Source organism: Rhamphochromis sp. 'chilingali' (genome assembly GCF_963969265.1).
Source record: "Rhamphochromis sp. 'chilingali' genome assembly, chromosome: 18".
Taxonomy (NCBI): Eukaryota; Metazoa; Chordata; class Actinopteri; order Cichliformes; family Cichlidae; genus Rhamphochromis; species Rhamphochromis sp. 'chilingali'.
Window position 1 is genome coordinate 18,499,128 of NC_137945.1, and position 21,834 is coordinate 18,520,961.

General features: G+C 41.6%; 1 protein-coding gene across 1 annotated transcript in view; it reads right to left on the minus strand.

Annotated features, from left to right (window-relative positions):
• The window catches only part of jph1a (junctophilin 1a), a 35,021-nt gene that overhangs the window by 3,786 nt on the left and 9,401 nt on the right, over positions 1 to 21,834 (minus strand). Inside the window, exons 4-5 of the mRNA XM_080865816.1 lie at positions 6,699 to 6,817; positions 356 to 1,089 (exon numbers count right to left, since the gene is read on the minus strand). Coding sequence (XP_080721942.1) covers positions 356 to 1,089; positions 6,699 to 6,817 — 853 coding nt within the window. The remainder of the gene's footprint in view (positions 1 to 355; positions 1,090 to 6,698; positions 6,818 to 21,834) is intronic.

The following is a 21,834-nucleotide window of genomic DNA, read 5'->3' on the forward strand; positions in this document are numbered from 1 at the left end:
TATCTTTCAAAGCGTTGTTGCAGTTCAGATTTATAGTTCTAGCTTAGTACAATACAAGATTAAAAGTTTGGGTAATCAGTGATTATTTCATACTTTCAACTGGAATTAGTCATCAGACAACTACTCCAGAAGCTACCTAGAATGAGTCTGATATTTAAACCTGCTTTAGACAGAAAATTGGTTAATGAGATATGTGTTTGTGTCCCACCTTTGTGCTAAACTAAGCTAATCCACTACTGGGTGTAGCTTCTCATTTACAACACAACTTTCAGCAAAAAAGCACAAATGTGTGTTTAAGTCAGATATTTTTCCAAAACCTTTGCTTTAACACACACTTTCCCATCCTGTCACTTACTGTTTCTTCCGTGCTTTCTGCAATTTCCATGCTTGCTTTCTTTGTGTCTGCGAGGCTCTTTGGCTTTAGAGAATCCTGCTTCCTGAGTTTCTGGTCGCTCTTGCTCTCCCGTATAGATGCTGCCTTAGGAGTAGGTGTACTAAAAGATCTAGGGGGTTGTGGGGGCATACGTGCCAAAGCCAGGGCACTAGGCTCTTCTTCTGGATCCTCAGGTTCTGGGGGTGGAGGGACCCTTGTAGGGGCCTTGACGTAGTAACTGTGATATTCAGTGTGGAGCTGGCCATTGACTGGAATTGCAGGAGGCTGTGAAGGGGGCACAGATGCTGGGGTGGGTTGCTGAACTTTAGTGGGTTTAGGTGGAGCTTCGATTTGGGCCTGAGAAGCTTTGGGCCCATCGGTGACAGGCTGCCGTTCTTCTTTACTCAGCTTCCTACTAGACCGCTCATCCTTGCTGGTCTTCTGACTTAGTTTCTCTTCTTTGCTAATCTTGCGGGAAGGTTTTTCTTCTTTGCTGGTTTTGCGGCTGGTGCTGTTGTTGGTGAGCTGTCCTTTCTTCTTGCTGGATTGAGGTGAGGGCGGCGGTGTGGTTGCAGGGCTGGTCGCAGGAGAGTGGGGAGGCGTTGTGCCTTTTCGGTAAAAGTGGGGAGAATCTCTCGGAGAGCTGTCCTTCTTTTCAACAGGGACCTCTTTAATCTCCACTGGCTCCTTTAACTGCTGTTTTACATAGTCGGGACCTGAATGGGGGAGACAGGTAAAACGCATTAACGTGACATACTGTTTGCCTTCAACACACAGATGAAATTTAAACCACATCTACCCTCAAGCGCAGTTAAACTTTCAAATAAAATATTCATCAACATTATATTGAAATTCAATAACTCCGCAAAGCCTAGAAAAGAGGGTCCCGGGGAGACAGAAAGAAATGGACTGATTAATGCAAGGTCACAAACACCATTTCACAAAGAAAGCCTCCCCTGCAAGCTCATCTTCATCATCAGTCATTCTCTTTTATCAGTATGTCGCTTTCCTGGAAAGTCTTTTCAGTTCTTAGCATCCAATATGGCCACGCAGATAATGAGAGGTGACCCCGAGGTACAGCACTGACACACTTTGATGCGAGGAAGATCATTCCTTTTACTACAGAAAGAGCTTTTGGACTGCCTGGGTTAGTGGACGCTAACGGACTTTGAGACTAAATGAAAACTTCTCTTTCAACTATGTAGATGTTGAAATCTCCTCTAATATCCTTTTTAACGTGCAGACAATATAGCTGAATGTAAATGTAATTTCGCATGTGGGTAAAGTGGCACCTTATCTGTCCCTTCTGTTCTCCTGCTGAATTAACATTTATTAGAGACATTAAGCTCTTTGTTCGCCTGTTTTTCTCCCCTTCGCCTGAATTAGATGGTGTCAGAGTGACTAAGAGGAGGGATAATGTTGCTTTGTTTGAAGTATATCAGGCGGTATGAGCAGAAAATGATTCTCTGCATTCCATATGATAGAAATAAATAAAGGAGTTATAGAAAAAAAAAAATTGGCTGTTATGCTCTATCTGCACGTTGACTCGTTCAGCACAGACTCACTGAGCTGGAAAATGGTTGATCTCAGAGATCAGTCTTGTCTCATACATGCCTGACACCAATTAAGCTTGCACAGTACGATTTAGTCTCAAAGAGTTAACATTCATTTGCCACTCATCAGTTCTTGGAACAATTACGCAAATCCAGAAGGTAACAAGTCTATCCAGTCTCATATGAGTGTAATCGGCCTTACTGGGGAATCTTTCGGGCCTCAGTACTCTTAAGCCCAAAGTACTTTTCAGCTGCGTGGCAGCCTAATTTGTTTCATAGCCACCACAACCAATAAGACCCACTACAAACAGACATGGGGACATTTGAACATCTGTGGGGCTTAATATATCTGCTGAGCTTAATTTCACACCATAGCTCAACAAGAGTTAGGGCCTCGTGGGCGGATCCAGGCAATTTCACTATGGATGGGGACGGATTCCTTCAAGAGGTTCCAGGCATTTTCTGAATGGTTCTTGGCACTTAAACACTCCGCCCTCCCCAACACCACAGCCTCAAACAGATAGAGGACCACAACACTGGGCGTCAGGAAAATCTACACTTCTGCAGCCATGCTCAATTCCAAACTATGCCGATCATGCTTTTCCTGTTTCAAAATAACACTTGTGAATGTACAGGATATATTTATGATTGTTTTGTAGATATTTCAGGAAGTCTACATCCTCTTGACAAGTTAGTGAAGATTTATTAGAGCTGCTCTTCCAAGGAATCCTGCCAGGTCAGCTGGAACATGTACTGGTTACCCAAATGGCTGTGGTGTTTCTTTCCGTTGCGAACATTGATCAACTGGGCTGAGTCTGCAGCCTTCTCAAAGAGGGTCATTAAAATAGGCCATGATACCCAGCCATGACCAAAACAAAAATACTTGAGATACAAACACAGATAAAAATGCAAGTTTCAGCATTAGGGAGATTTTTTTGTATCCTCAACTTATTTATTTTCAATAACTCAAACACTTTACTTTCTTCTCACACGACTGTTGTATCTTTGAGGTTTATTTGAATGCGAGCTTTTGTTTAAGCTGCAGGATGCCAGTTCAGTTTATGTTAATCCACAGCACATTTTCTGCTCCACTGCACTCTTAGCAAAACACACGCTCTTTCCCTCTCTCTGGCACCCACACGCACAAGATCACACACACACAAAACAAAACAGATTGGCTGCTTAAGACCTAACCAGCCCTGTCCTTAATATGAGATGAACAGCGGTAGCAGGGGGAAAAGCCTGGGGCCGGGGTAAGTGTGGGCATCAATGTTTATGTGTAATGGGGGGAGGCGGGCGGGGGGGGTGGAGTACAGTATATGCGATTACACATCTGCTGCCATTGTGCATCTGAGTACACCTCAGCTTAAGGCTCATAGGAGTCAAGAGTTTTTGGATGAATGATGACAGGTCTACATGGAAATGCACACTTCCACATAGCAAACTTTGCCACCTAGCTTTATTTTTCCACACGGTAGTTAAATGAAAATTCCTGGTTTATCTGCTTTGACGACTCATTTGCTTTTGTTTGATATACTGGATATACTGCGTTATACATGCGTTGTACATGTATAAGTCTGTTCTATGTGCTGGGATCTCAGCTTGCTCGGTTAGATTTAAGATTCATAACTCCATTTGCAGCTTTTGAGATTTTCTCTTTCTTCCTCCTACTCACACTGGCAGATGGGCAGAGGGAGCTGTTATTGTTTGGCCAGATTACATTCACTACGGTTACATAGCCTACGCAGACACATGCAGAAATTAGTGACAAACTAAAGAAAAAGCTGAACCCTTGACCCCGCACTATGAGGACACGCTGTGAGGGGATTTTGATGGCAAGGCTTGGATCCACTTGTCCCCCACTTAGAGGGAAGGATCACTGCAAATCAATACAAGGCATTTCTCCGTGATCACCTATTCGATAAAGAAAGTGGTCTTTTCTAGGATTACAGTACCCCCATTCACAGGGCATTAAGGGGGTCACTGAATGCTTTTATGAGTATAAAAAAGGGATGAATATTTTATGCTATGGTTTTTACAGTCACCAGATATTAGCCTCTTTACTCTCTCTATATATTTTAGACGAATCATGTTCAATCCCTTCAGTAGGTTTCCAGAGAGGCTCAACACATTGCTAATATGCTTTAGGTTTTTTTTCCCTTTTGATTTGTTACCCATCTGTATGCATTTGAAATTATGTAAATAAAAGATTTCCCTACTGTCATTTGCTAATGGGTGAATGTGATCACTGTCTGACTGCGCTTTGTTTACAAAAGCCCACATGCAAAGAAGAACCTTGAAGGCCTCACATGCACACACGCTGACAGGAGGGACTGGCAGTAATATATCACCACCGTAATGCAATGTTTTGTCTCTGCCTGTCTGCCTTATTCTACTTTTTGATTACGACCATTTCAAAAAAGTGGGACACATAAATAGTTTTTGAAATCTGGTCAGTCACGTAAGGTAATTTATATCCTGTATCCCTGAAAGTCAAAAGAAGGTTCTGATTTACTTTAAACTTCACATGAGCTACTGCGGTGAAACTTACTGCACACCTGCTGCTATGAATAAACAGCAGCACCTGCCCACGTCTGATTTTCAGCCTTGACAGGTCGAGGCTTTTATGGTTCCGCCAGGTCCAAGTGCACCTTGACCGGGTCAAACAGGGCAGAGCAGGACCCCTGCTGGTCCCCTCACCCTCCAGCAACCCCATCCCCCATACTCCACACCCTCTATGACCCATTGAAGGAAGGAACAGCTGCTCTGCCTTGGCCCAATGGAGGGGGCGAGTGTGGGACTGAGCTCGTCTCAGTGCATAAGGATTTCAGCTATGTCTCCATTAGACACCAGTGAGCACACATCGGCACCAAATATAGCCCAATTAACGTCACCCCACAGGCCACGCCCAGCTAACCCACTCTACTGCCCCTCCAGGGTGCTGTGTGTGAATCAATCATAAAGGTCAGGGTCCCGTTCCCTATGACCCTCACATTGCTTTTGAAGTACACACTCCTAATCTTGGTGATAATCTCCTATGAGTACAAAATGCCAGTTATGAACAACAGGGGGCTTGGGCCCGTTGTTGCTACCCTAGAGGATTTGAGTTTGAACATCTTTGCCTCACTGTAACATCATGACAAACAAGGTTATAACAGAAAAAATATTCTAAATAACTTTTTCCATAATTGAGAGCAACAACTGCTGTAGTCGCCTTACAAAAAAGCTGCAAATAGGGGTAGCTATTTACACTCGAACATGACCTAATTAGCAAAAGGGCAGAGCACAAACCAGCAACAATCCTAGAAAATCTGAGCTAGACTCTACAAAAACCAGCTTGTTCATAAACAAGATATAAATTAATACGCGATTTGACTCTTTGCAGGTGCCCCTCTGGCCGTCAGCTGGGTTTACCAGACACGCTTACGTAACTTGAACGTTTAAATGCTGCGGCTCAGATGTCGCCCTGCGCCGCACATTATTATGACATCGGCCACTCTCTCATTCATGATCTGACTTATAAGGCAAGGACACTCTCCGCACAGACTTGTGAACCCGGAGATCACCCAGCCTGCCAAGCATGACCACTGTTTTCCACAACACAAACAAGTCTCCCGATGTCTCTAGCTCCCTGGCTGGCCATTTCTGCGGCTTAGTGAAGGGACATGCTTGAATGGGTCCCATTGTCAATCTATTTTTCACCCTCTATTTTGCGGTGGCTTCTGGCAAACACCCAAGGTCACTAGCTCATAGGCGTAAATATATTACACCAAGTGGAAGAGGAAAGCATAGTATAGGTCTTACACTGTAAATATAAATAAACAAAACAAAAATAAAAAGGTGTGCATTCAGTGTTTTACCTGGAGCCCACCTGCACCACAAGGTTTTTAGCAAAAACACACCTCGCTCTCTGACTATTAATACAGTAGGATATGACCCTAAAGCTCAGCTTATCTTGTAAATTACATAAAGAGTTGAGTTGACGTCTCAACTGTGAACTAGTGTATAGTGTGAAAGGGTTAGCTGGTCATGCTTCACGTAGATAGAAGATATTCCTGTCCGGTATTAGGAACAAAAGACCTTTACTGATTTAACTCACAAGCACCCATAAGCCATTTCTACACTCCACCAAAGGACGAGTTTATGTAATGCAAAAAAAAGAACAGAAATGTTTTACATTCACACTTTTTTTGGTCAGAGTTTATCACTGCAAATTTTAGCAGGCATATCTGAGCTGTTACTGCAGGCCTTTGAGGGCTAAGACAAAGCTTTCGGCCAGAAAACAGTAGCCGACTGTGCTTTGTCTAAGCACAAACACAGTCCTCCATTGTGGTGCTACAAATCATCTTCAGTACCTCTAGTCTTCGATTACAGACCCAGAACTCCAGTCCCTGCTCTTTTGTGCACCCAGAACAAGCTCATTACTTACTCACACACAGTCAGTGTAAACAACCCTAAAACTATGCAAATACCATCATTCACACACAGTACCCAACCCCTTACCCATTACCCAGTCCCAAAAATGTGTTTTCATGGACAAATTAGTTGTTGGATTTTAGATCAGCTTGATTTTTTCAATGTCCCACCGATGGGTGTGAATCACATTTGGGCTCCTGCGACAGTCTTTGCTTTAACTGCAGATTCAGTGCTGGTTTAGCACACCTGCAGTCTGTTTTGTATTCCGACCATAAAATAGTAATGGTAGATAATTAACACACTCTAAAAGCCTGTGATGGGAACATGAAGCATAACAAGGACACAAGTAAGATTACCTGGCTGGTAGAAGTTGGGTGAGAGCTCCCGGGCAACCGCCCTGGCAATTTCAGATTCATGCACCGCAGAGATCGCGGCCTGGTCTGCAGCCTCACTTTTTGTCCTAGCATGGGCTGTTCTGTGAATGCATAAACAAAAATAAGTGTTAGAAAAATGGAAACAATGAAGAGCTGCTCTCCACCATGTCCACAGTAACAACACAGACATATAACGGGCACACTGGTGGGCAGTGCCAGCGTAACCTGCTGCTCTTTATCTGTCATCAATCATCAAAGAACCGTGTATTTAAACCTTTTTCAGATCTATACATAAAATAACATAAAAAAAATCAAGAGACAGAAGAGCAACATGTTTTGAGATCAATATAGGGGTATTATGGAAATGTGCTGTGATGAAGCAGAGAGAGGCCAAGGGTGACCAGCTTAACAAAGCCTTAAAAAAAACTCAGCTGAGAGGTATTGTGCGTGTCCACATGTGAAAACACGCAAACCATGGCTATAGGCAGTATCTCTGTGCCAGGGAATGAAGATGTCTCTCTCCCTCTCTTCTACCACTGCGGTTATTTAAAATAAAGACACCAAACAAACACATAAAGATCATCAATTAAAGTTGATTACTCACTTAAATCTAAAAATGACAGTGACAAAAAAAAAAATGCTCAAGTGATATGAGACAAGTGCAACGAGGAACGTGAGGATCTAGATGGGAAGTTCAAGTATCACTTTAAGAATTGACAGCTGTGCCCGCTGCCCTGCTTAACCCCACTCATCCCTCTTCCTCTCCATCTATCTCGCACTGTCCTGTGTTCTCTCTTTCAATCAATGCTCCTGTTTTGTTTTTTCCCCCGATCCTGCTTCATCCGTCTATTGGCTCATGCCATCATCACTCTGCATCCCTACTCCTCCCCTCCCTCCCACCGCCTTGCTGTTAGAGTGACCCCATCCGGACAGATGTCTCTATTTCTGTCCTTGGACTCTGGGGCTGTCCTGTTTCAGAGGACAGGAACATTAAGATATTAAAATTCATGAGGAACCAAGAAATAAGCAAACAGACAAAGGACATGCTGAGGGTATGTTTGACCAGCTGCAGATAAAAATTCGGATTCAAGAATCTTTAACAGTATAACTCATAAAGTCTCGGTTCTTGCTGCGCTACAGGAATTTCACTGGTGTGGCTCATACTAGGCCAACTGTAGCATTCATTGTCTTCCTCAGGAAAGCTACGGCAGCTAAAAATTGACAATAAAGCATTCCAGTTACATCACACCACTGACATGCATACTGCTCGCCGCACATGCTATCAGAAGGACACCGAGGCTTCTATTTCTGCAATGTGTGAAATATCCTGCTATGTGAATGGAAGCATGAATGTGCCTCGAATGTATACAGCATGCCCATGGCATGTCCTAAGGATCTTCACAGAGGAGTGGGCATTAATTCATGGCCAGGCAGAGGAGAGTGATGCAGACTGTTCCCAGACAGGATATCTGGTGGTGGGAGGTGACAGGCGGAGAATGATGGGAGTAGAGGTGTGATAGAGCACTGGGACAAGAGGAGAGTGAAATGGAAGGTGAGAAAACATGGGCATGTCGAAGACGGAGATGAAATGCATGGTTCTTTTTTTTTGCCTGACATATAGCAACTTAATTAAACTTGCACTGTACACATGGACAGTTCACTGTTGTTCACTTTTTACATGTGACTTTTGCGGATTCATTCATCTTCCTGCTTCCGAGGGAAACATCTAGATCACCCTGTAGATATATTAGAGGGTTTTCCCCAATAGGAGCTCCCGATGAGGTAATGAGCTGTGAGAATTGCAGCCATAAAAATCTGAGCAGAAAGACAGCAAAATGCTTCACCGAGCAGATGATAGCTCTCTGTACAGCATGCATCACCCCAGCCAGTTAGTGGCATGCAAATCCTTCCAACAGAGAGCCAAAGTACGCATGAAAACAAACTCTTCACACATTATGAAATGAAATGCACTGTCTTTGCCATGGTAGAGGAAATGAAAAAAAAAAACCTGGGTAAACAACAAACAAACGCAAACTCAGGAGTGACCTTGGAGAAAGTTTTTGGAGCGGCGACTTGTAAGACAGTCTGCCCATGAATACAAAGCAACACCTGCTCACGTCTAGCTTTTGGGTTGTGCAGACAGACCTGTGCGGGGATGCTGGGGAGCCTGCTTGCACACGCACAGACACACTTGGCAGTTTGTAGACATTTGGACAAAGCCTTAAAAGGGTGCAAAACCTTGAAGTGACTCCTTCTGGAGCGTCATCTGCGAGATGATATTGATAAAGCCTTGCGGCTGGCTGTTTCATTAATGTGACAAATCAAGAGTGTGAAAACAGTTGAGTCAGTTTGGCAGCGAGTGTGGCGGATGGTCTTTCTGTCTGTGTGTATTTGAAACATGGGGGAGAAAAAGAAGGGGGGGAAGGAGAGAATAACTGAGCCAAAGGAGAAAAGTGGGAGCAAGAGAAAGAAAGAGGGGGTGAGAGGCTGCCCCTTTAAAGACTCTTCGGCATTTAGAACTGCTGAGGTATGCATCTCAGCCCCTCTAATTTTACTGTAGGGTTAAATTTCAGTCCTCAGGCCACAGGCAGCACGGTGCATCACGCTATAAGGGCTGTTATGCCTCGGTCGCGTGCTGAATACAGTATTATGTGTGTATGCGCCTGTTGCGTGTGTGTGTGTGCAAATTCCCAATAGTAAGGCTTCAGTCCATCACTCCCTAGGCTATAGCCTATTTGAGAAATCTCTTTCACATATGCTGGCACAGTTTTGAACCCCTCTATTGCCTTTCGGTCCCCTCTGCACCCATCCTGTTTTTATTTTCTGTCATTTTTCTGCTCTTTACCACACTAACCTATTCCCCTTCCCCCTCAATCCAAGCTTGATAGCTTAACTGGAATGCTTACTAGTACAAGATATTAGATGAGTCTTTACCTTGTCTGTGATAGACAACAGCTATCCTTTAAACTCCATCACTCTCTTTATTTGCCCACAACCAAGAGCAAACTATTGCTACTACAAAGCAAGGGTCATGTTCCATTTGTCTGCTCTGAGTGCACAAATCAGTGCATGAAAGGATATAATAAATGAACAGAAACTGCTGTCCTATATCTTGGCCAAACAATCCCCACTCCAAAGCAGCAGCACAGACAGTCTGCACAAATTAGCACTTAGCTTGCCCCGCACATATATCCATGCAAGGCTGCTATTGAATTCCCGGCTGGTGCTAATTCAGGATTACTCAAGCATGACTAACACCATTAGCGGTTAGCTAAAACCGACTCTGAAATTATTCAGGAATTATTCTCGGACTGAGGCCTTGGCTCATATTACCAGGGGCTGCAGCAGTGGGGGACACAATAGCTTTTGCAAATTAAGTTCAAAGGGAAAGATGGAGTGGCTGTTATTATGAGATAAGCTAACATTATGCTGAAGAGAGAGCTGTGTTGCTGTATAATGGAAATATTTATGCACGCTCATGTCTGACTGATAACATGTATTGTACTGATGTTTGGAGGGGATGGGCTCTGTGCTCGGTCCTTTCTTCTGTTTTGTATTGCCTTTTTTTTGTACTGTTACTCTTTTTTAAGGACAAATAAAGAAATCTTTGTTTTTATTTCACTGTCAGACTGAAAGCTTTGTTCTCCCTGATATGCCACAGTATGCACAGACCTATCCATACACGTCTACGAAGACTCAGTGACTGGAGAGGCTCAAACATCCTCTGGAATTAACATCAGCGAAAAAAACTGTGTGCCTGGAGCTTCATGACACGGGTTTCCATGATAGAGCAGCTCCCGTTGGTGTGATATGTAGGTAGCATGTGACAGTGTTTAGGCAACCAATGTTTAACATCTGTTGACTATGCGTACAATAAGAGGAGTATATAAAATAAAGTCCTGCAATTAATCGAGTAAACATGGGGTTAAATATGTGTGGAAAAAATAGCAATGATTCTGTACTATTTGCCAATTTCTGATTTCTGCCATCATGACATCATTTTTTCCTCCCCCTCAGATTTTGTATTTTTCATAGAGGTTGAACTAACAGGTAGAGACAAACTGAGAAGCTGTTCCCAAACAGACTTCATTTCTGGGAAGAAGAATGAGTAGAATCAGTTTTGATTAAACAGGAAAATCCCCAAACTCTGCCAACATTTTTGGCTGTGGATTACAAACAGACCTAATCTCCCGCTGGTATTTTCTACTCAAGAGCTATAAAGTGAACCCTCCACCTCGCCTAACCCTCATCGGGTAACGGGCGTAACATGCAGGTATGTGAATCTATCAGGATTTTATCGTGTTCTTCTCAACACGGCACTGATCTGTGGTACATGTTTGGACCTCTGATATGTTGAAGGCCTGATACGCTCTTCGTGCCGTTACGAATCCTTGGGCGTGTTGAGAGAGTGACACAGAATCTCTTACCGAGATGATCCCTCTGGTTTTGGTGAAGGGCAGTGGCGGGGATTCAGACCTCAGCTCTGTGTCAACACTGTTGGTGAAACATGGCCACAGCTGATACAGCTAATGACACAGAGGGGGAGGGAGTGATGTTGGCTAAAGAATTCGCAGCAGAGAAACAGCTTATATTTGTTTTTCCAGTTGAGCAAAAGCAAATATAAGCAATGAAAATATGAGAGGCTTGATGACGAAAAAAAGACTTTTGACAAATATGTCAATTCAGATTCACTCAGTTCACCTATGTGTTCCTAAATATTTATTTTATACATATTATATACATACAAAGTGACAAGTAACTCATAAAAGAGATCGGGAACTAATAATATGAGTTACTAATAAATACTGGGACATCAAATTTAAAAAAAATTCCAGTAAAAAGACAAAGTAGTTATTAAATATCTCACAAGCTAACCTGTATATAAGAATGACATACAATCCTTAGAAAAAGTTAGCAATGGAACCAAGATCCTATTTCATTAATGGTTATCTTACACTATATCAATTAAATGTTAGATATTTAAAAGTTTGAGGTATTTTCATATTCAATCCAAAGGTGATCCAATGGTGATTGGAGCTTGGTGACATGGCGCGTACTAAAAGGCCCAAAGTGTGTCATGAAAATATCCCACACAATACCACACCGCCACCAGCACCAGCACCAGCCTGAACCATTGATAAAGAGTGAGTTGAATCCATGCTTTCGATTCCAAATTCTGACCCTACCCTCTAAATGTCGCAGAAAAAAAATCGAGACTCATCAGCAGCGATTTTCCAGTCATCTTCTTTCCAATCACAGTGTGCCTGTGTGAATCAAAACTTCAGTTTCTTGTTCTTAGTTTACAGAAGTGTGCTCTTCTGCTGCTGTAACCCAACTGCTTCAAGTGTTGTTTGTTCAGAGATGCTGCCTGTCAGCATTCTGGCTATTTTACTCTGACTTTTGACACTAACAAGCCATTTTTCACCCAGAGAACTGACGCTCACTGCATATCTTGTCTTTTTCAGACCATTCTCTGTAAACCCTAGAGATGGATTGTGTGAAAACTCCCAGTAGATCGACATCTTCTGAAATGCAATGCCATGTTTAAAGTCATTTAAATCACCCTCTTTCCCCATTCTGATGTTCACTTTGAACTTCAGCAGGGTCATTTTGTCCATGTTTAAATGCCTAAATGCACTGAGTTGCTGGCATGTGAGTGGCTGATTAGGCAATTGCCTTAATTAACAGTAGACACAAAATAAAGTTTACATACCTTCTATGGTCCCACAGAGTAGGTGTAACAATTTTAAATTTAGGACAAAGACGATTCTGGTATAAGAATTAGTGCTGACATTTAAATTGTGTTGCTGTATTAGATATAAGGAGAACAAATGTGCATTGAACATTAAAATTCACATTAAAATAATATGAGATAAAATAAGGAAAGTATTCTATATTTATTAACCTTTACAGAATAATCAGTACTGATAAGAACTGATAAGAATAGTTTTTCCTGTTGCTTAACATGAATTCAAGCTGCTCCAACACTGACATTGTAAACACACATACAAGGCTCCCATGCAAATCAAGCCATGGCGATTATACAAACATTATGCACGCATACACATCAATCATATACACATTCAAACATATACACGCAAAAGCTTTTGACCTGCACCTTAAATAAAACGAGCAACCTCCCATACAAATGACTGCGTTAACTCCAGTTTACTCTCTCTCCCTCTCTCACATATAAACACAGATTATACCTGCAAGAAAAACTTAAAGGCCAATTAATGAGATGTGCCCTAATGAGGTCTATTGGGAATAAGTGTAAAGAAAGGGCAACTATAAACTGCTCTTGCATTATTGCATTAAAGAAAACATGGCTGATAGGAGTCCACGGTAAATCTCCAACTGGAAACAGGCGTGTTGCACAAGCCTTGGAGGATGACTGTGTTAAACTAACGGCGCTTCTTCACTCGGCTAATTTATAAGAAAATCATCAAATGACTGACATGACGATGACGGCGGTGAGGCAGTAACCATGGTAACCACCAGAGACATTTGAGCGAGCTGTCCAACCAGGCATCTGCTCTGTATTAATGAATCTGCAAATGAACGAGCACACAGCCTAATGTATGGGAACGCGTTTATGCACGTGCAAACAGACACAACACAGCTATTTTTAAACTCTATAGAAATAAAAGCACTTAAACTGACTCGCATAATGCATAGCTTTGTAACATAGCTGACAAAAAAACAAAACACCCCCCTCCCCACAAACAAACAACTGCTCCACGGTGTGTCTAATTTAACTACGACGCTCAACATCCGAAGCTGAACCTGCACGAGTAAAGGTCACATTGCCTGGCAACCACTTGAGCTTAAGGAATAGTTTTAATTATGGTCTGTTCTCTCTTTCCTCCAATCTCTTGCCACTATTCACCCCACTGTCTGCACACACACACATACACACACACACCCATCAATTTCCTTTTCAGTGCAAAGCCAAGCAGAGCATTAGCATTAGGTTACATCTGCCCACTGCTAAATAAATTGTGATGTAAGGTTCACGCAATCTGCATGTTCTGGCTGTTTCATGAACTAGCCGGAAGACCTGTGCAAAAAAACCCCAACCCTGATAATGACACATAAAGTCTCCTATTGCAGCAATCTTGTCTCATTATCAGCAACTACAACAGCTAATGTTACGTGTCAATCTCTGCATCAGTTAAATCATCTAATTGAGTGCATTAAAACACATGTGGCTGACTGATTCGATTTTATCAACGTGCCACGCATGAAATAGTATGCCTAGTGTATGAAAAGAAGCTCACAGGACACTAGTAGCAATTATCCAGACCGATATCAGAACAGCACCATAACTTCCAGGTAGTAAACAGATAATGCTGCCGTCTTTTCGCAGATTAGAAAAAGTAGGCGGCTAAGTTGTAAACATCTCAATGATTAAACAACCACTTCTGTCATTATCAGTGACATTTCATTAAATGTAGACCTGAAATCATCATATTGACGGTACAGAAAAAAAATGTGATTCATTCTCCGCTTCTACTAATTCACATAATTCACACAGCATGTCACCCTACAGGAAGTATTTAAATCTGCTACCTTCAAGGGCAAAATGTACTATTCTCCTTGCAGCTGCGCAATGAAATTAAAGATCTTTGACTTCTTGAATGGGATTTGGAGCCATAGTTTAGGTTGATTTGATATGATTCATCTCATATGGAGCAGTCTTACAAACATGCCCCGATAACCCCACCCTTGCAACGCTGTTCTGTGAAAATCCTGTTAAATGTTTCCCAACTGGTCTTGGCAGATGGCCACCCCTCCCCGAGACTGCTTCTGCTGAAAGTGTCTTCCTGTCAAAAGGGAGTTTTTCCTTCCCACTGTCGCCAAAGCGCTTGCTCATAGAGGTCACATGATTGTTGGGGTGTTCTTTGTTTTCTTTGCAGTTTGTACTTTAAAATATACAGCACCTCGAGCCAACTGTTGTGATTTGGAGGTATATATAAAAACTGAATTGAATTGAAGTTAACAGAATTTAAATCATCTTATCATTTAATAGTCATTTAATATAGGGGATACACATGCATCATACATTTGCAAATAAATGAAATACCCAGTATCTACTTATTTTTAACTTGTTGACATCTCCCAGAGTGCGATGAAACAGATGAAATGTCCTTATAGACTCCCTTCTACTAAAAGAAATGCATCATGGGTATGGTCACACACACAGCATCATGTCTACATGTGATTACAACAGTGGATGCATGCTTCAGGAAGAGATGCTGTGTGGAAAAGCAACACTCTTACTCAGCAATAGGAGTGATAATTCTATAATCCAATCCGTGAACAGCTGGAGTGAAAGCAGCCTAGCTAGCCAATCAGAGTGGCTGAACAGATTTAGTGGGGCACATCAGTATCCAGAGGTTAAAGACCCATGGCTGTGTTAGCTGTAGGTACAAAAACAAAAAGATGCTTTTAGAGATTTTGAGATTTGCTTCAGACAAACTTAAATGACAGATGTAGTGTTCTTGGTGCCACAGATAAACAGGCATTTGCAATTATTGTTAAATGTTTTTTGCTGCCATTCTTTATCATTAAAAGCATTTATTCCTGTTTTTTATGCGACTTTAGGGTAAATATAAATACATGTGAAAATGTGTCTGGCATGTAAACATACCAGCCATACCCACGTAATTGGGGACTGAATTTTAAGGATTTTAACGTAATGTAAATTACTTTGACTTGTTACTTAATGAGTTGAGTTCCCAGAAATTTGAATTTTAATGCAAACTACTGATGAATTACTTGCAGTTTTGATAAATGATGTTTGATTCTTTTGTTTTCTAGTTCCAGCTCCTTAAAGATGAAACTAGACTGCCAACTGAACCCATTTGAAAATCTTACTTTGGATTAATGTATTTTAATGTCATTTTAAAATCCATACAAATGTTGAAGAAAATGACCAGAATGGACCTGTAATAGGATGACAGCCGTTCCTTTTGTACCCCTGCCTCTCACTCTATCACAGCTGGGATAGGCTCCAACATCCACACGACCTTGATGGATAAGCCGTTAAGAATATCAGTGGCTGCACTCGTACTCAGGGTTCGGTTTAAGGTGATCCAAAGTGACGTGTTTTGTAATCACATTACATTTTTCAGCAACACGGTCATGTGATGTGTTATACTAAAATTATTAAGCAAAGTATGTAATTGCTTGTGTTACAATCATTCTTCAGGTACCTGCATCTCGGGCTGATAGAATAAAAAAATCATCAAGCATCCCTTTTTCTTCCTGAGCTCTTAAAGTACAATCAGCTGATTTCACTTTATGTGCAGAGGAGGAAAACTACTAAAACTTTTCAGGAGCCGGGATATAGACATTACTTTTATTTTTATTGCACAAAAAAACAACCAAACTAGAACATGATGGTAAAGTGCATCAAAGGCGGAAACAACTGTTACGTTGCTAACAAAACTTTGGCTGTTTGCAAGCATCTGCACAGACAGCGTGCTAACACAAACCTAGCGAAGAACCCAGAGTGATGACAAAGCTGAAAGCATGCCGACACCAGCCCAGCAGCCACAGCCTAATCTCCAACTCGTAACCAAGGCAGGGATAAGCAGTCAGCCCTGTAGCATTGTAGCCTGTACACATTTCAAAAGTAGGATCACTTTAAGTATCTTTGTGCTGGTTTTTAACGTTGCATTTTGTTGTTGGTTTTGTGTTCTAATGTAAAAAGTAAAAGAAATATTGTATGTGCAGGGATTTATATCACTGACTGTAAAATCCAATAGAGACAGTCAGAACTGTCTGTATCGTACATACTGCAAGGCTAAATATGGCAAAAGCATTGAACTTTCGGAGTAAAAGTCTATTAATGCACTGGAGAGACTGTCACAGTCCACATGCTGTGGATACTATTTTGAGGTGCTGTTAAGTTTATTCCCTGCTGGTGATGTTAACCCGTAAATCAGTGCATTAAACTCAGTTGCACGAACATTAATTTACACTCAATCAGCAGTTCTCCAGGATGCCTTCCTGAAATCTAGCAAAGAATTATAAACCACAGCTGACTGATGCTGCTTTTACATACGATCCCATTTACATATTTCCCAGGAAAGCTTATTTAAATTAACGCACACACACAGTGCGCCATTCTCTGAAGTCTTAGTTGCTCACTTTTCAGAAACACTGCTTCTCTCTGTGTGTGTAATACAAAACCTGACCTACTCCACTGATTCCAACCCTCATTAACTTCTATTACATACACTATTAATTAGACAAGATGATGCACCACAATGAAGAAGCAGTCCATCTATCTGCTGGTTAATAACCAAGCAAATGTAGTATTCTAGGACATTCATCACAAACTAAATTAAGGAGCAGCTAAACAGGAAATAGAGGAATGGGAAAAATAAGCTGTACAGGGAGTACTTTTAAATATTTAATGACCGCAGGTGAACAGCTACATGAGTTAACCTCTAACAGCCACGGCCTCCACATGACTCCCTTCTTCTGCCTGCCTCTTTGCCTGGCTGGCTGACTCATCTCAGTCTTCCTCCAGAAGCTGCAGAAATATGTGCCATTCTCCAAGAGATTACAAGACACAGTCACACACTTCTGGCATGTAGGTGAAACCCAATCCTATCGCCACTGCTGTGGACACAGCCCAACACCCCAATCCTGCAAAACAAGCCTCTGCTATGTGTGGAACAAAGCTTTCTTACAGTAAGTCAGCAAATTTAGTCTATCCCAGTCCTAATTTACACATATTCCTCCTACTCTTGTTAAGATGTATCTTCACGGTGCCAGGAAACGGTACGAACTCCTGTTCTTGGAGGCTGCGGACTGATTTTGTGCCAAAAATCGTTCTTTCTCGCCTTCCTACTGTTTCCCACCAGGGAGGAAAAATATTAAGAAGGAAGTAGAGAGAGAGAGAGAGAGAAAAGAAGCTTTCAACTCTCACTCTTGACTTTTTTCCTTTTCTTTCTTATACCCACAACTTTCAAACTCCACTTCAACATAACCCCGATGACATCCACAGGATTGTTTTTCAGCTCTCCGAGCCACATAAGACATCAAACAGCTGTTTTTTTACAGCTTGAGTAAGTAAGTAAACTGACTTTGATAAATGAAATTGCTGGAGCGCTCTATTGTCCACTATATTAATATCCTTACTAATACTGTGATAATGATTTCAACCACATTGTCCGGCCAACAAAAACTCAGCCCCTGCTTCGACTGCTCGCATGCTTTTCATCCACCGGCATCTTTCAGAAGCGCTTACTGTGACTTAATATATTGGTAATGTGTTGAAGTACAGACAAATATTGCATTACACAGTATAATTTGATTTGGTCCGTGGGTCATGTGAAACTTGCTCAACTAAGTCATGATATATGTGCCGTTGCCTCAGCGACATTATTTATAGAGCTTTAATAGCTCTAGCTGGGAAATGACTCCGGTCATTAATGATAACGATGCAGATAACCTGAGGCACACGTGGCAGGTTATTTTATGTGTGTGAGTGCACGAGCATTGATTCTGTCAGCAAAAAAACCAAACAAAAATGCAGTGTTACGTCACACCATCGCACTGCCATAAATAAAAGAGAGGGAGAGGTTTAATGTGGGATAAATATAATGTATGATCCTGCTCGCTTTACTCTGACCCGTGATTCGGATCGCTGGCAGCCCCTCACATGCTTACAGTTGCTACTGTACACGCCGTCACTTCGTAAAGAGCCAAATTTGACTTGCTTTTTAAAAGGCGTGTGAAGCTGGGTGGCACCGGTACCCCATTAAATGTATGCGAATGCAGACACAGGGGGGGGGGGGGGGGGGGGAAGAAGCAACCTAACTTTACCACTGCGACTATTTGAAGCAGCATTGAGGGACAGCCAAGATGAAATCTTACATGATGTACTGACTGTTGGGATTATTTTGTTCACTTGTTGAAACACCGGATGATCTATAACTCACTACAAAAAGGGCAGGTGGTGAGTGGCTGAGGTCATCCCACAGCAGGTGACAAACAAACAGGCCGGGGCACAAACGCACCGTACACATTGCGCTTTCTTTGTTCTCTAGCAAAATGATGGTCGTCTTATCTGATCTCTCTATGCCCAAACAGACACGTGTTACTTGAAATCCCATTTATATGGTATGGACACACATACAGCATTCTCACACATGCACACACACACATTTGGAAGAAATGATAGTGTGAGTGAGATGGCGGGCTGCTATATCAGTGTTGGGACGGGTATATATTCCTGGCTGGTGCTGATAAGCCAACTGATGCCTTGCCTTATTTAGGCAGTGCTCGCTGCTGACACACTAGCAGAGAAGCACACGCTGCATGTACTCTGACTGTATGTGTTTGTCCAGCAGTTTATGTGAGCTGGAGTATGTATGTGAGGCATTCCTGTGGGGCGATAGTTAGGCTCCCAGTATGAATGCATATAGACAGAAGTGTGTGTGTGTGTGTGTGTGTGTGTGTGTGTGTGTGTGTGTGTGTGTGTGTGTGTGTGTGTGTGTGTGTGTGTGTGTGTGTTTGAGAGAGAGATATACATGGACAGAGGGTGAGATGTTACATGGATACCTGTGCACATGCATATCTACTGTATCTGCTATGTATTTGATCAAAAATATGTAGTACAGTGATTTTAGTCTGTCATTCTCGATAGCATGCTCTAGTTTCAACTCCTTTGCTTAAAGGTAGAATATGTAAGGCCTAAAAAAGATGAACTAAACTGATAAACTCAAAAAGAAAAGCAGCTGTCTTCCTCCAACTAGGAACCTAATTGGTGATTCTAAATCGGCTGTAGGTGTGAATGGGTTATGAGTTGATCGCCAACCTGTAACAGAGTGGCGATCTGTCCAGGGTGTATCCTGTGTTTCATGCTATGACAGCTGGGATAGGCTCCAAGTAGAAGAAAATATTGAGAAAGTGTAACATCCAGGATTCTTAAGGTTGTGCAGATTACTCTGTCCACGTACTGCAGAAATTATAGAAGTCTAAAGGGCAAAAAAATAAAAGTAGCATCACTTAGAATTAGGGCTGAGCGATATGAGGAAAGGAAGGAATATAACAATACACGATTTATGCCACGATATGATCAAATAACCTCCAAAACCAAATGTCATTTTGGTTTTGGAGGCCTAAAATTGCCTAAATTACTACTGGTATACTCTACTGGTATAATCAACCATTCAATATTTTTTTTCCATTTTGCAATGGATGCCTTTTCAGCTGGTGGAATAAATTTGTGCGACTGCTACCTTTTGCAGCAATAGATTTACAACATGTTTCGCAAATTGGCGCGTTTTGTTCGACATCATCCATGTGAAATCTCAACCAAAGTCTCATTCCCTCGCTCATCTGAAACTCCCGCTGGCACCATATGTTTTCCTATCTGGGGGTATAAACACGCATGCCCAGCTCAGGGCGCCAGGTAGAAAATTTTCCCGTTGGGAGCAAGGGAGGGGTTAACGATGCATTTGCAGCATGTGGGAGGAAAAAAACTCACAGTCAATAACGTGCAGACAGCTTAATACTGCCATGGCAATTTATACTCAGTGGTTACGATAAAGCTATTTTAACCATCGTACGTGAAAAACTCGCCATACATCGAGTATATTCGATGTATCGCCAACCGCTACTTGGAATCCGGACTAGCTGGTGGTTGTTTATTGCGAAACAATAGCAACTACTGGAGTAAGACATGCTACATACTGCACCTTTAACAAATCAATTATCTCTGTCTCACATCTCTTTACAAACTAAGCAAGTTTAACACGCACAGTCAAATAATCCACGGAGTATTATATACAATGATCCTGAAACATTTTAAATATGTTGAATCAATGATAGTAATTATGGCTAGTTTTTATATTATACCAAGTCCTATTACTATTACTGACTACAGCTATAATGATCTCAGATGGTATCAAAGCTGGGCACACTTTCCAGGAAAATTGGAGCCAATGAACTACCATACAGATGCATTCTATTTCTTGGCCACCAGGGGACTGACCTTGTGGTTGTAAAAAGACTTCTTCTAAAAATCCCATTAGGCACTGCGTGGATCATGACCAAGAAAACGGCAAAGATACAAGAGTGAGGACATAATTACTGAAGGAACTACTCATCCCATAACGCACTGCAAATCCAAGCTTCTCCCAGCAGGAGAAATATACAAGCAGGCAATGAGTGATGTCATGGTGGCTACATCCATCTTTTTCACTGTATATAACAATAGATTAACCCTTTACAGCCGATCGGAGCGGGCACGCTCTGTTTTGCGTAACTATTTTTAAATCCCGGTAGCTCTGCAACCAAGTAAGCTAGCGCAATAATTTTTTTTGCATATGAAACTGGAGGAGTTGTACTTACATCTTATGCCATCAGCTTGTCCTAGGTCACAGTTTCCTTCCACATATAGCTTTGCAAAAACTGCATAAAAATCACTTGCAGCAACAAAAACATGATATTCCAGAAACACGCTTCGCCGATCCATCAGCTGTTTGTAACACTTCCTATGTCCATCAGCGCGAACTATCACATGACCGCATGACCTGCCCGAAACCGGAAGTGACGTCATTTTGCGGAAATGTAGTTTTTTACGATCGGGGCCTTATGAGCTTGTGTTTTACTTGTTATGTGTTTTAAAAAGTTATGTTTGACTTTATGACTTTCTGTGTCGTTTCTGGGATGCTTAAGACTCATATTGCACTGCTGGAAATAGTTTATTTTGATGCATATGCTGTTATTTTGCAAATTTGCACTATAATATTTATTTTCGTTTTTCCTGCAGTATATAAAAATTGGTGTATTTCAAAAATAAAACTATGAAGACACTCAAAATAAATTTCCTGTGGTGGGAAACTAGTTTGTGTAACTTTTTTGTATTTACAGTTTTGAGGGATAAGCCTCTTAAATTTCTCTAACTAGAAATATATGTTAAAAAAACAAAAACGATTTTCAATTTTTTTGTAGTTTATTGCACTTTTTTGCAATTTATGTAATTACTATGCACCTAATGCAGACATATTATTAAAGTTTGGGCTATAATGGTTGTATTGATGTATAGCAACTTGAAATGCTCCCAAAAATGGCTCCACAGCATGTAAAAATA